Source organism: Petromyzon marinus, chromosome 35, assembly GCF_048934315.1.
Source record: "Petromyzon marinus isolate PM22_M1 ecotype Great Lakes invasive population chromosome 35, UKy_Petmar_22M1.pri1.0, whole genome shotgun sequence".
Classification (NCBI taxonomy): domain Eukaryota; kingdom Metazoa; phylum Chordata; class Hyperoartia; order Petromyzontiformes; family Petromyzontidae; genus Petromyzon; species Petromyzon marinus.
In genome coordinates, this window is record NC_133701.1 from 9,349,139 (window position 1) to 9,364,778 (window position 15,640).

General features: G+C 46.9%; 1 protein-coding gene across 2 annotated transcripts in view; it reads right to left on the minus strand.

The window, feature by feature from the left end:
* Positions 1 to 6,957: 6,957 nt before the first annotated feature.
* Positions 6,958 to 15,640, minus strand: part of LOC116948941 (uncharacterized) — a 90,804-nt gene continuing 82,121 nt past the window's right edge. The window contains exons 24-26 of one of the 2 annotated variants that reach the window (XM_032966243.2): positions 14,506 to 14,604; positions 14,060 to 14,208; positions 6,958 to 12,734 (exon numbers count right to left, since the gene is read on the minus strand). In XM_032966243.2, the coding sequence (XP_032822134.2) occupies positions 12,585 to 12,734; positions 14,060 to 14,208; positions 14,506 to 14,604 (398 nt within the window). In that variant the 3' untranslated portion in view covers positions 6,958 to 12,584. Of the gene's footprint in view, positions 14,209 to 14,505; positions 14,605 to 15,640 lie in introns of both variants that reach the window. The other variant, XM_032966242.2, reaches the window with a different exon arrangement.

The following is a 15,640-nucleotide window of genomic DNA, read 5'->3' on the forward strand; positions in this document are numbered from 1 at the left end:
CGAGCCCAGCTGGTTTGAGATGCAACCCCCCCCACCACTTCCCACCCAAAGCAATCACTTCCACGTGCAACTGTTGTTCGTGGAAGTGACGATAAAAAAGGGGACGTTGTACGTCCTAGTAGTCGTATTCGCCGTGTGGCTGATGTTGGCCGACAGCTGTAGTTTCACGTGGAGGTGATTGAGCCAGATCATTGCAATCGAGGGTAGCGGTAGAGGTTGCCTCTTCTTGTGTGTATATATAGATGTGTGTGAGTCTATGCATCACTATGGGAGCGTTGTGGGTCTGTTTGTGAATCTATAGATGCGTGTGAGTCTATGTGTTTCTGTGCGAGTCTATGGGGCCTTTACGCGTGTGTATAGTTCTTGATGCAAATCTAACGATATCTGTGTGACTATATGGGTCTCTATGTGAGTGCATTCGTCTCAAGTGTGGAGCTATAGGTATCTGTATGAATCTTATGGTCTCTATGTGAATATTTAAATCTATGTGTGAGTCTATTGGTGTCTGTGTGAGCGCGTGGCTCCGTTAATCCATAGATCTCGGCCTTCTGCTTCGTTTGGCTGATGTCGATGTAGAGCAACAGCTATAATTCAACATTTAGGTGATTAATGCACCGAATGATTGCGTCAGCCGAGAAAAGTAAATAACTGTGATGATGCCTCCTCCTCTTTCGTGTTTGTGAACGTGGAATTGAGTCGTTATGTCCCATGGTTCCCGCTCTGGATGGTGAACAGTCGCATACCGCTGGAGAGTTTTTAGTTTTGCATTTGTGATGTAGTGAGGATGTTGTCTTAAACTCACCTCTCTTCCCAATAAATTAGTACTGCACCGGTATTCTCCTACTTTTAGAAGCAACAGCGCAGTAGTATACAGGGCGGTTCAAAAGTCAGGGCACATGGGGTTATGTAATTTAATTCAGCACTGGCATTATTTGTTTTAGTTAAATTTTCTTTCAGTATTTTTAAAAAAGTATTATCATTCTTTAAAAAAAATATTCTTCCTCCGGCTTTTCCCCTCCACATTGTAAACACGCGTTTAGAGTTTTTGGCCGCTATAAATTCCCACCCGATAAGCCACTTCTCGTTGAGCCGTCCTTTGTGGCCAGATCGCTTATGAAAAAAGAGCTATACAACATCTCAGTGGGCCTTACCTGGTAACATATACAACAAACCAAAAAACTGTTTCGTTTTTAGTTTACATGCACGGTGCGTCTCGGCCGTGCCAGAGTTTTGGCCGTGGGCTGATGTCACAGCGAAGGAATGCATTTGCCTAGGAAGCGAAAAAATTACAAATTTCCTTCCTCCCGCGAGAAAACCACGGCGACTGGCGAAGGTTCACGGCAAAGTCTCGGCGGAGCGGCGCTTCCGCTGTTGTCCTCTCATTTGCTGGGCATGCAAACTCTGGACTGGTTTCAACTTTCGGTGCCTCCTCAGCAAGCCGATGAATTTGCCACTGCAGCAGTGCCGGATGAAGCGAAGTTGCCGGGCCTGTAGCATATGTTGTTATAAAGGGGCCCTAAATATATATTTAAAAAAAAAACACAAATTGAAAGACATTTTTAACTTGCATAGTAAAGTAAATTGTATTTTTTTCATTTGCTATACAGCCAGATAATACGACAAATCGCTAACCTTAAACACTCAGTCGTTCAAAAAAGTTGAAGGCGGTATAGTACGATAGTAGGTGAGCAAGTGCAGAATCACTGAACCGGGATTGGTAGCTTGAAAGCATTTCGCGCGGGGCCCTTGAAAGTGGGGGCACGTAACACTTTTGCTACCAGCATAATGCGGCGCTGCACTGCATCATAGCAAGACGGTGCCACAAAGCACTCTAGATCCAACAACCCAGGGCACGCATACCCGGGCATGTTACAATTTAACTTTCTGGCAATCGAAGTGCGACAATTCATTGCCGAGAATGTGCGTTTTGGTCTCGTTTGTATCACCCATCTTGTATGCGTTGTATTTTTTGCGTGCGTCCCATTCATATTGCCCATCTCGTATGTTTCGTCGGTCCTATACGATGCCTCGTTTGTATTGTCTCTTAATGTAATTTGTGTTGTCTCGTTCGTATTGTCCAACTCTCATATGTTCTGTCCCACTTATAAGGTGTGCGAAATCGGCTCGCCCTATCCCTCTCCTCCCGTGATCGTAACGAGGGGGACAGGCCTGCGAATACAGACACCAATGATAGACTAGTTCGGAGGCTTGAAACTGATTGTGGACCAATCAGTTTCAAGGACAATGCATATATTATCATAGTATGTTTTTTGTTTGCATTTTGACTGCAGGTATTGTGGTTAATGCAGACATGAATCCTTGTAAAAAGGTTTCAGTTTTGTTGCCAGAAAAAAAGGGGGAAACCCTATTATTATATTTTGGTACTGGCAAAGGAGGTCTAATGATGTAGATGCTCACCCCGAGCCCTCATTACTTTGATAGTGCATTGTCTTTGAGCTGTGTGACGCCTTTTGGCGTCATCTGGTCGAGCACCAATTGGGTCGAGGCTCAAAAGAAAGCCGTCCCTTGGTGTGGACCAATCAGTTTCAAGGACAATGCATCATATATTATCATAGTATGTTTTTTTTGCCTTTTGACTGCAGGTATTGTGGTTAATGCAGACATGAATCCTTGTAAAAAGATTTCAGTTTTGTTGCCAGAAAAAAGGGGAAAAACCCCTGTTATTATAATGAGCGAATACTCTGTGTTGTTTTCTGCCCTCATCTTGAGGATCGAGTGACTCCACCACCGAGGGACACCAGAGGGTCGTGGAACGGCAACTCTTTATTTCAAAGTGTTCTTCTGAAGAGCATTCGTGCATCTGTATGGCCAGATGCACACAAATCGAACCCACGTCACGTGACACAGCACATCGCTGCTCAATCCCTGTACAGCGTCCATCCGAATCTGAATAGATGCCCTGTACCCTGAATTTATTTCTACACTGGTGCGCGTGGCCTACTGTGCAGTCACGTGAGTCTATGGGTCCAATCCATGGTCATCATTAACGCCGTTCACAATTTTGCGTGCGATTCATTACATTAAGCCTATACCGACCACACACGCATGCAGATACAGCGCGCTCTCGTTCATGTTTGCTATTTTCCCTCCCAGAGGACATTCCAAATTCGCGTCAACTCTCGCTCTTCTTTCATACGGCTGCTGATGTAGATGCTGATGTAGATGCAGAGCAACAACAACTGCAATTTCACATTCAGGTGTTCAAGCCAAGTTTACTGCGTCGGGAGTAGTGGAGTGTATAATCGCTGTGATGTCTCATTTGTATTTGTGGATAGGGCATTGCGTCGTTATACGTTGCACTATAGTCTGTTCTGGATCAAGCACAGCACCAAGGTGCTATGCATCTCACCAGGACTAAAGCAGGAAGTTATTTTTCCCCAATTACATTCCTTAAAGAATGATAAAATGGAGCAAGTCAAGATCTATAAGTATTTTGGGGTCATCCTTGATTCAAAACTGCATTTTCAAGATCACATTGATTATAATGGTAAAAAGACAAAACTAAAAATTGGTTTTCTGTATCGACAAAAGCACTGCTTCCCCCCTATGTTCCGCTTGGAATTGATAAAAGCTACCATACTGCCTCTACTTGATTACTGTGATATCGTATATATATAAAAAAAGCATTTGCAAGTCACACAGCTAATTACAGCTAACAACAATCACAAAAACATGGTTTATATGTTATTGACAGTAATATAGCAACTGCCAAAATGAGCAGCAATGCAAAATGAGCAACTATTTCCTATGACAGCACAGTACTATACTGAAGCTTGACTCAATTTATCACTCGGCCTTAAGATTTGCATTTAACTGCCCATATAGGACCCACCACTGCGATCTCTACATTGGGTCAAACTTAACATCTCTTAATGATCGACGGCTTGTGCATCAGATCTTATTTATTCACGATGTACTTACAAAAAAAATCAGCAGACTACCTGCTGGATCTCCTCACTGTTTCGAACAAATGTGATCGAAGGTCTTTACTCATTTACCAGCTTCACATTCCTTATTGCCGTACGAATACTGGAGGAAGGGCCTTTGCTATTGATGCCCCCAGGCTCTGGAATGCTATCGCCAATAAACTGAAACTTGAATCACTATCTGAGATCTTCACTCAAAACTGCTCTAGAGGAGTTTTACACCCCTAGCTGCCGCTGCTATTCAGTGGCCTGAAATCAAATGTATCGCTCCGGATGACCGCTGCAAAGTATGATCTTGAGTTTTGATTATAGTGTGATCTTTAAAGGTGCATTGAAACATTTTGACACTCCTACTGATACTCCTGCTGTTATGGAGTGACTCATGCTGCCAGCTATGGCTGCAAAGTTTGGTCGTACATTGAGGGAAAAAAGTATTTGATCCCCTGCTGATTTTGTACTTTTGCCCACTGACATAGAAATGATCAGTCTATAATATTAATGGTAGGTTTATTTGAACAGTGAGAGACAGAATAACAACAACAAAAATCCAGAAAAACGCATGTCAAAAATGTTATTAATTGATTTGCATTTTAATGAGGGAAATAAGTATTTGACCCCTCTGCAAAACATGACTTAGTACTTGGTGGCAAAACCCTTGTTGGCAATCACAGAGGTCAGACGTTTCTTGTAGTTGGCAACCAGGTTAGCACACATCTCAGGAGGGATTTTGTCCCACTCCTTTTTGCAGATCTTCAAGTTATTGAGGTTTCGAGGCTGACGTTTGGCAACTCGAACCTTCAGCTCCCTCAGATTTTCTATGGGATTAAGGTCTGGAGACTGGCTAGGCCACTCCAGGACCTTAATGTGCTTCTTCTTGAGCCACTCCTTTGTTGCCTTGGCCGTGTGTTTTGGGTCATTGTCATGCTGATATACCCATCCACGACCCATTTTCAATGCCCTGGCTGAGAGAAGAAGGTTCTCACCCAAGATTTGACGGTACATGGCCCCGTCCATCGTCCCTTTGATGCGGTGAAGTTGTCCTGTCCCCTTAGCAGAAAAACACCCCCAAAGCAGAATGTTTCCACCTCCATGTTTGACGGTGGGGATGGTGTTCTTGGGGTCATAGGCAGCATTCCTCCTCCAAACACGGCGAGTTGAGTTGATGCCAAAGAGCTCCATTTTGGTCTCATCTGACCACAATACTTTCACCCAGTTGTCCTCTGAATCATTCAGATGTTCATTGGCAAACTTCAGACGGGCATGTATATGTGCTTTCTTGAGCAGGGGGACCTTGCGGGCGCTGCAGGATTTCAGTCCTTCAAGGCGTAGTGTTACCAATTGTTTTCTTGGTGACTATGGTGCCAGCTGTCTTGAGACCATTGAAAAGATCCTCCCGTGTAGTTCTGGGCTGATTCCTCACCGTTCTCATGATCATTGCAACTCCACGAGGTGAGATCGTGCATGGAGCCGCAGGCCGAGGGAGATTGACAGTTCTTTTGTTTCTTCCATTTGCAAAAAATCGCACCAACTGTTGTCACCATCTCACCAAGCTGCTTGGCAATGGTCTTGTAGCACATTCCAGCCTTGTGTAGGTCTACAATCTTGTCCCTGACATCCTTGGAGAGCTCTTTGGTCTTGGCCATGGTAGAGAGTTTGGAATCTCATTGATTTATTGCTTCTGTGGACAGGTGTCTTTTAAACTGGTAACAAGTTGAGATTAGGAGCACTCCCTTTAAGAGTGTGCTCCTAATCTCAGCTCATTACCTGTATAAAATACACCTGGGAGCCAGCAATCTTTCTGATTGAGAGGGGGTCAAATACTTATTTCCTTCATTAAAATGCAAATCAATTTATAACATTTTTGACATGCGTTTTTCTGGATTTTGTTGTTGTTATTCTCTCTCACTGTTCAAATAAACCTACCATTAAAATTATAGACTGATCATTTCTTTGTCAGTGGGGAAACGTACAAAATCAGCAGGGGATCAAATACTTTTTTCCCCTCACTGTATATGTTATGCATATCGTTTATTGTTAAATTTGAATCACAGTTCCTATGATCACTGTTACATTGTTTTTATAGCTTTATTTTGGTGATTTGAACAGCGTTTTGGTTTAGCTATATTTGTTTGTTGTAGTACAGAGTTAGACTGATAACTTTAATCTAAATTGTCTTATGGTTGTTGTTTGACTTGCATCCCACTGGGATTTTTGCACACAGCGTTGATAAACGGTGCTCTTTCTGGAAGACTTTGCTGTTTTTTTCCTGGATTTTTCTGTTGCCCGTCGTCACTTTAAGATGTTTTCTTGTTCATGTTTTTCTTTGTTGCGGTTGCACCCGATTCAAGAGCCGCATGGCTCACAGGGCTATACCTAATAAACTGAACTGGATCACCAAAGTTGCACAATGGACAGTTTTACATTTTCCATCTGTGCATAAGGTATGGTTTGTGCAATGGATGCGATTTAGGGTGGACCATGAGCTTCGTGGAAGATCAAACCCAGGGATATTGTGTTGGGTCTTTCACAAGGTGTTTGTAAGTTATTTTTTTTTTACTCCAATCATCGGGGTTGAATTAACTGTTACAGGATGAATACACCCTGCACCTCCTCGCGTTTTGGAATGGACACAACAGCTGATTTCAAAACTACTTCCGAAGGTCGATGACTAACAAACATCCCCCTTATAATCTTAACAGACTGTTAGGGCAAGGGCTGAGCTCCTGTGAATGACGGCACGATATGGGGGGGTGGCCAGCACCACGCCCAGTCACCTTTGTCTCCCTCGTGGTGATGTTTACACATCGCACCAGGCGGCAAGACTGGTCTAGATAATCGTCACCGATAATAAATCGGCCACGAGCGGGTTTTGAGCTCGGGTCGTCTCATTTGCAGCGCGGTGCGCTAACCGCTGCACCACCGCTCCCCAAGAGGTCGTATCCAGTTTGGGGACACGCATTCACACGCACTCTGCTCGTGTGCCATAAAATAACTCTGCGCATTCGACGGCTCACTTTATAACATACAGTCCTTTATTTAACAATGAACAGTGTATAATATACAATTAGGTAGGATTAACGACCTCACGCACACGAATGTTGGGTAATTGAACACATATACACAGGGCCCTTCGTGGTGCATGTACACGCACTCACACCACATCAACAACCCATGGGCAGTTTAAAACCACACTTTGAGCACACCGAGAGAAGCCAGTTCGGATATTAGGTGTACAAACAGGCTTATGTAAGTGTTTATGCATCATTACAAAATCTCTGTCCGCCACACTTCCCTGTTCATTATACAGTATATATATTATTTAAAACATTTTTTTCCTAATTGCAAAAGAAAGCAAAGTGGTTAGTCTTTACCAGGTCTGGATTTAAGGTGACCGTGAGCCATAGGTTACGAAAAGGAAATATATCGGGACGTATTCTTCCGTTTCCTTATCTCATTGACTTGCAACTAAAACTTCTTGGAAGCCACAAAGAGCACACCAGAAAACTGCCTCTGCCTTGAGCGCCAGGCGACTTTGGGCTCTTTAATAGCCGAGGGGGTTTGGGGGACGAGGTTTGCGAAGGTGTTAGTCCTCGACTCAAAGACAATTTATTTTGAAGACCTAAATCATCGATGCTGCGCGGCTCTCCCTGGAACGAGATGCCATTGGTTGGGTAAAATAACTTAGAGTGAGGATTTCCTTTCGTTTCTCCATCTACAATCAACATCACTCGCGAGAGACAACGTTCGCGAGACGTGTTTCACGCCATCGACCACCGTTCTCCGCTCGACGACTACCGGGGCAGCTTCCACGAGCATCTCATTTACAAGTGGGGCACAGCGCCTCCCGTGGAAAGCGGCTACAACCAAGCCATAGCGACGTGCGATTGCATTGTTTAGCTAGCTTTTGTGCGTGGTGTGTTTTAGCCTTTATTCCAAGTTACACTCCAGTTGTAATATCGGCTCGCGACGAAGACATTTCGCAGGGTAGCAGCGCACCACCGCGTGCGCCAACCAAGCTGACGGCTAGGGACGTCACAGGATGATGATGACACGTCACTCTGTGACGTCGCGATAGTTTCCCGCGTGAGGTTAAGCACCGAGAGTAACCGTTTGCAGTTTTCCTGTGCGGTAACGATTTGCAGAACGCTCATGACATCACATAGCACCCCCCTCCTCGCCTTTTTTTTTTTTAAAGACGAGAGGGGACACCGAGGGGGCGCACACATGCAGAGTACAGCCTAGATCACGGTTAGGGTGCAAGGTTTAGCTCTGACAATCCAGGCCTGGTTTCGAGTGGTGCAGCGAGCGGTTCCGCTATTGCAGTGTACAGCGCTATTCACAGCATTATGCCGTTATTGACATCCGTGTGAAGGGCTTTTACGCACCTTTATATCCTTAGTATACATGAATTCACCCCCCCACCCCTCAACCCACCCAATAAATAAAGCAGGTCGTTGTCGACTGGAGAGACGCGAGCGACAGCTACATAACCCCTCCCAACTCTTCAAACGGCGGTTGAGAGCCGCCTCCACCACCACCACCACCGAGGGCTGCATTTAAAGCAGCCTTTGATCGTTTCTTCTTCACCGAACGAACCCGGTCGCGGGCACGAAACTCGGGACCCGCCATCCGAACCTACCGCGCGCGTCAGCATGCGACGCATGTCCCGTGAGCGGTCTCTCTCCGTCCGTGTCGAGAACGAGCGACTACCCCGATACTGGTGCTATACCCGCTCACGGGGCTGGCTGGCTTTCACAAGGACCAACCAATCCCCCCACCCCCGCCGCCAAAAGGTTCCAAACGTATCTCGAATTAATAGCACGTATTTGGAATGTCAGTGCGAAGGTTTAAGCAATTCTACAGCTTAACACGTAGCAGGCTTTCGCGACGAATATTATTCGTAATAAAGGTGTTTCTGCTGGGTTAGATCGCGTACAAATGTGTCGTTAACCCACCACCACCCGACACAGCCAATTGGTGAGATTTCTCACATAAACAGCACGTGCCAATTAGTTACTTCTCCAACACACCGGTGTGCTGGAGAGTAAATTGTAAATGTTGTGCCTTTACTCTCCAACGCACCGGGGTGTGCTGAACTAGTAACTCATTGGCACGTTTTGTTTACATGACAAACCTAATTGGCTGCGTCGGCCGGTGGTGGGTTGACACGTTTGCATTCACGCAATCTAACCCCTCCCCCTCTGCCCCCCAAAAAATAAACCTTCATTATGAAGTATTCTACAGCTTTAGGAAATGTGGCCCGTGGATGGCGGGGATGGCTGCGGTGCTGTGTTCGCGACACCCAAAGCGGCACCGTCGCCATCCCCGGCGTGGGTGAAAAGTTCGTTCGCTCCGAGTACGCCCGACGTCCGCGCTATGTAATGAGCATCTCGCTGCCCATCGTGACACTTAAGTATCTGTGCAGTTATAGATATTGCGATCAAACTTCATCTGGAAGTGGTTCAGACCATAGCTACGTCGACCTCTTGTCAAGAGACACCGTCGGATACACGGTCACGGAATTCACAAGTGTCCTGCAAGGGGTGCGAGCCACAGCTAGAAACCATCCGAGTGCTCACAACTCAAAGCTCGACAAAAAAAAGCCCAACTAAATCATCCCGTGCGTTCATCAGCATCGACACGGGCAAATCTTACCACGGTTTAACCGACCTTTGCCCCGATCGCCGATTCTCATAACGAGCGTCTGTTGATCGGTCAACGTGAAAGGATCGGCCGTGGTAGGGGATGGAGGGGGGGGGATAAAAGGGCCGGGGGAGTTTTGAGAAGCCCCATTATTACTCTAACGCGGCGTTACCGAACGAACGGAGCAAACCATTCATCGCACCGGGTGCGTGAATTGAATTCAGCAACACTGCGATGCAACGGAATGCGCTGAAGAATTATATGGGGGGTGGGGGGGAGTTGGTCTGTAGCTTCAATGAATCCGTAAGGGAAAACGGGAGCACTGGAGTGTATGAGATTTATCAATGTGTCTTGACGCTCCAATGAGCATTTGGCGGCTCCGTTTGACAAAGGGATAACGTCTACATTCTCATGGCGAAAACCAGTCTATCCATGGGTTAAAAGCCTGTTGTTGACTTCCCACAAAGGAGTACCTATTTTAGTGAACCTCGGAACAATCATGATGAGTCACACCACACGCAGGAATAGCAGTCACATGTTGTAACAGCAGGTCTGTCCGATATACGAATTGCAATGAGACTTAATGTCCACAATAAGATGTTTCATGTTACCGATGAGTCAGATAATTAATGTATTGAGAATCCCAAAAACACCATAATCTGCCAGCCACTCAATACACCGACTGCTGATATGTCCATTAAGATTGCTTAAATGCAAGTGGCTAGAATGTCCACAGTTTTCCAAGACTTGTTCGGCCTGAGACTCACAATAAAATCTCCCTTCCCCGTAATGCTGATCAAAAAGCAGTCCTGTTTCAACACGAAGATGCAAACGCACACGGACATCGATAAGGCGGGGAGAAAGGCAAGGAGAAGCAAAAACGTAGAAATATTGAGACAGGCAGTCAGAAATATGTAGTCAGAGATGGACAAAGAGTGATACGGATACACAACGGAGTGAAACGCAAAGACAGAAAGATACTGATAAGACAGAGAGAGACGGAGAAAGCGAGACACACAGGATGTGCGCACGCGCATGTTGCCTTTGCATGAAGAAGGCAACGAAGCGACGTGCACATTCCAGGGCCTGTGTGCGTTGTGAGCAACCCGTAACTACTGGACGGACACGAAAAGAGTACAAAAACCGCAAGCAGTGGAGAGCTTCAGAAGAGACGTTTCAACACCGGCGACCGGCTACACCTACCGTCACAGACATCGAACTCACACACGAGCACACGCGTGCGTACGCATAGACACACGTACACACAGAGACACACCCACCAACGGGGTACACACAACAACCAAGCCCGACTCAATGGCAGCGGCACCAATGAAACATACATTCAATGTAGTGGAGGCTTAAAGCAGCAAGTTCAACTTAAGACATCCCAGCACATCCCACCACGCGCACAGCTACGAACGCCGGGGAGGATATCTTCTGAAAAATGTCTCGTCCACACCCCTTTCTTCGGCGATGCCTTGCACTCCCCTTTCCCACCCCGCTAACGAGGGACGAACAGAGCTCTCGCTTAAAATTTTCGGTGAAGAATAACTGCCGAGATACATGTATACGAGAGAGAATTCATAATCTTAGGCGTATGAAGGCCACTGCAAGGTGGTTTTTCAAAAATCCGCCAGATATTGATGAACACTGATAAACCTCTGAAGAGCAATTAAAATTGTTCGGAAAACCGTACGAGACGCATCCTTTCTGTTTACACGTTGACATCTTTAACATGTTAAACTGCTGCAGAAACCCTTACCCTAAAGCATGCAACGTGGAAATATGTAGAGAATATCGTAGGGAAATAGCAGCCATTCTAATTGAATGAAATACTAATAAATACGTTTTTCGGCATTGTATTTGTGAGTTTTTCAAACTACGATTAACGCCCTCGGTCAAAATTTCCGCGAGTTTGTTAAAAAGCACAAGGCACGGAGGAGAGTTATTCTGCTAAACTTACGCGCAAAAATATTCACGCGATAACCCTCGGTCCCGCCATCTCTCCGTACGTTAATCTAGCTGCCGCGACGTCCCGATTCACCGCGTCGATGTCTTTCATCCGACGGTGGAACTCCCCTCCCTGGTATGGAGGAAGCGTGGGTTCGATTCCCTTGACGCCTGATGTATATTTTCAGTTTGCACGTCTCTCTCCCCGTGGCCGCGGGGATTTTTCTTCGGGTCCTCCGGTTTTCCCCTCCATATTCAGGTTGAACATGCATTTAGATTATCTGTCTGCTATAAATGTGCACGTGATAAACCACTTCTAGTTGAGCTATTATTTGTGGCCAAGTCGCTTCTGAAAGAAAAGAGCTACACAGCTCAGCGAGCCTTACCTGGTAAAATAAAAAAAATAGTTTAGTAGTTTTAAACAGTTTCGTTTCTTCACACTTCCGGCACGAGCGAGCGAGCGAGCGAGCGCGCGCAGCCGTGTCGGACGCAACAGTCCTCCTTAAAGCGGGAGGCTGAGAACCTTTCCCTCAAGCTTTGACAGAGCCATACATTCACATTCATACGTCCGCACACACCTCAGTGTCCTTCTGTCACCGCGAAAAGCCCACGCGGTGGACAAAAGGAACTTTGCGAGCGAAAATTGGAAACAGAGCGATGCCAGGTTTAAAATATCTCCCCCCCCCCCCCGCCTCCCCCCCCAGTGCCCGATAAGAGCGGCGAAGATGCTTGCGGTGACGGATAAATATCGTTTCGCGCGCCGTTTTGAAGTGGCAGGCCAACTGTGTGCGCGACTGTGGGCCGGATGAAATTAAGTCCCGCGCCGATTCCTGACCCGTGGGCCGGAGGTTCTCCACCCCTGTCGTAAAGCGCACCGACGGACGTTCGGCGAGCAACCGTCACCGGGGCCGGCCGGATGGCCGCTGGGAAGGGGGGAAGCTTGAGAGAGTACGAGACAGGGGGAGAGATCGGTGGGGGGAGCTGCAACGACGAGGTCAGGGTGGGTGGGTGGGGGGGTGGGGGGGGGTCCGGGTTCGACGCGGCTCAGGCGGTCGAAGACGACTCGGACTGGCTGAGCGCGATCGCGAGCTCCAGCTCCTCCTGCTCCTGCTCGCGCAGCCTTTGCTGGCGCTCCAGCTCGGCGCGCTCGCTCTCGCGCTTGGCCCACGCCAGCTGGTCCTCCTCGCTCAGGATCTGCGCTTGCCCAACGTGACGGACGGACATACGCACGGACGCAGACGGACGGACAAATCGGTATCCAGTCGGCGGCGTGCACCTCTGTTGATGGTGGGCTAGCTCAGCTGAGGATAAACCCCAAGGGGCAAAACATCCTCACTGTCATGATGCCTTGAATAAAGGTGTCAGTTTTTGTGCCAGTTAAAAGGGTAAAACCTATTACTATATCCTCACTGTCACCCAGCCGTGATCTATCGTCACTGCTGGACGATGGCTTCCGCAAGCCGTCGCCAGCTGTATGTACGTATGTCGCACTTCTTTCCCATCGTATGTTGCCAACCCTGATAATCGAAGGTGCGGGAATCACGATGCACCCAACAAAACCTGCCGCCAATTGCAACTGCAACGGCGCGTTTCGTGAATGTATTTAGCGAATGCTTTTACGCGTGACTTTTACAGTTAGAGCACCAGATTTGCAAGTTAAGTTATTAATTCATATTCTTAGTTTTTTCGGTAAACACACCTGAAGACGACCGTTTGAGTTAAGGTCGAAACGTCGTGAGAATGTTTTATTGTTTTGTATATATTTTATTATTTTGTTGTTTCCCTTCAACGTGACTTTACCGAAAAAACTAAGAATATTAAGTTATTAATTAAATACAACTACATACTAATGTAGTATGTCAATGTTATAAGCGACTGGACGTCAGCCCACGTAGCAACAGAGCCATGTGACAGCCTCCTCCTCCAGCACGTGCAGGGCGACAACAACCAGTCCCGCCCGGCACGCAGTGGCACACTTCACAGTCGTTAATGAATTGCAATCACAATGTAACCGTCATTTTCAGCTCAAGGTACTGTTGTGCAATTGTACTTATAACTGACCCCAGATCTGGGAACAAGTCCGTCAAAGTTCCAGCACACGAGCCGATTACACCATCACCCCATCTACGCAGAGAACTTACTCTCTCGTGCATGCCTAGGCCACCGTTCATCTCCACAGTCCCAATTGTCTTACACACTACACCAGGTAATTCATTCTGATCGAGTAACCTTAGCGGAGACCGAGGACCGGCTCAGATACCACTCGACACCGTCGTCAATCTTGGCCAGGAATAGAACCCAGGTCGTTGGGTTCGTGGCACAGTGCGCGCTGACCCCCACGGTGCTACTGGCACACGCACAGACACACAACACAAATTTGCCGCTTGGAACTCAAGACGGGCCCTTCCAGCGCCACCTTTGTCGCCCGAGGACACTCGCCTGGTTGGATGCTGCGGTGTCTGTCGATTCGCGATTCTGACGAGGACGACACACCGCACAGGCGGGTTGGCAAAACTCACATTTTTGAACGCTGGTAGCTTGCCGCTTGTGTTGGCAGCCGGATTCTTGGGCGAGTTGGAGGCGAACGGGTCGGAGCCAGCGAAGGGGTCGTCAAAGCTTCCCGTCTTCCCCAACGCCTTCACGGCATCGCTGCCCGCACCGGGGACACCTTTGCACGCGGACACATTCATCCATCATCATTCATCATCATCCATCAGTAATTCGAAGCATGCCCCACCCACCTCCACATGCTGCTTTACGCACGCACTCTTTCACGTCTTTGTTCCCCTTTCCTCGTCAAGCGTCCACGATTCTGTTAACCGTATTTTCTTCATCGGTCGTCCTCTCTCTCTCCACGAGAGCGAGCGAACACCGTGCAGCATCACGAGTTGATATTGTTGTTATGATAATAATTGTTGTTGTTATAAAACATGGGGCATGGATGGTTAATGAAGATATTTCCCACCTGTGCATGGATCCGGGCTGGAGGTGTTGCTGATTTTGTGTTCAACCTCGGCCTTGTCAGACCTTGACGACTCGCTGCGTTTGAGCAACAGAACTTCCTCTAAAAACGCAACACGTCACAATTAGCGAACCAAATAACTTTGAAGTCAAAGATCCCGCTAAACACTGTGTAATACTGTGTACATTTACATATGTTAATGTATCAATGCAGTAAATGATCACTTTCCTTTGTACCACACCAAGAATGCTAGACACACAAGCGTGCTCTTGCTGTACATTTTTCAGTCCACCGTTGCCACAAAATGCGTGAAAAGGTGTGATTGCATATTGTGGACAGCAGAGGGCAGTGCATCAACACCTATTGTACTCCATTACATGCCCACGTCCATGCTCCCCCACCCTTCACCAACCTGCACCGAGCGGCATGGTGAAGTATGGTCAAAAACGACCATGAACAATATCGGGTGGGGAGGCCCTCATCCAGGAGTTGATTGAGAATCGGGCTGTACGTGTGTTTTAATTATATTTTTTAGAGCTGTAAACGTGGGCTTGTGAGTAATAGCACCAAGTAGATTTGCAACAGATTTTCACATACACATTGTAGACTAACGCTGCTGCCGTTGTCGTTGTTGCAAATAATTTACGGTTGTGTCGGGCGTACTCTCAGTCGAACTGACTTTTTCACGCATGGCGGGGTGATGGTGCATTCAGTTTCGGTGGCGAGATGTTAACTACCTCGCATCGTATACAGGAGGCCGTGGGTTCAATCCCAACCCTGACGCCTGCACATGTGGAGTTTGTATGTTCTCCTCGTGGTGGCGAGGATTTTTCTCCGGGTACTCCGAATTTTCCCTCCACATATTAAAACATGCATTTAGAGTATTTGGCTGTTATACATTTCCACGTGATAAGCCACTTAATTGAGCTATCATTTGTGGCCAGGTCACTTCTGAAAAAGAGCTATATAGCTCAGTCGTCCTTATCTAGTAAAATAAAATAAATCGTTTTTTAGTTTCATAGTACAAAGTCTAATCATAAACCTATTCCATAAATAATCCATATTTTCAAAAAACTCTTTAATCGCCTTCCAAATGATACCCCATAGATATTTATTATCACGACGATCGTGAACTTTT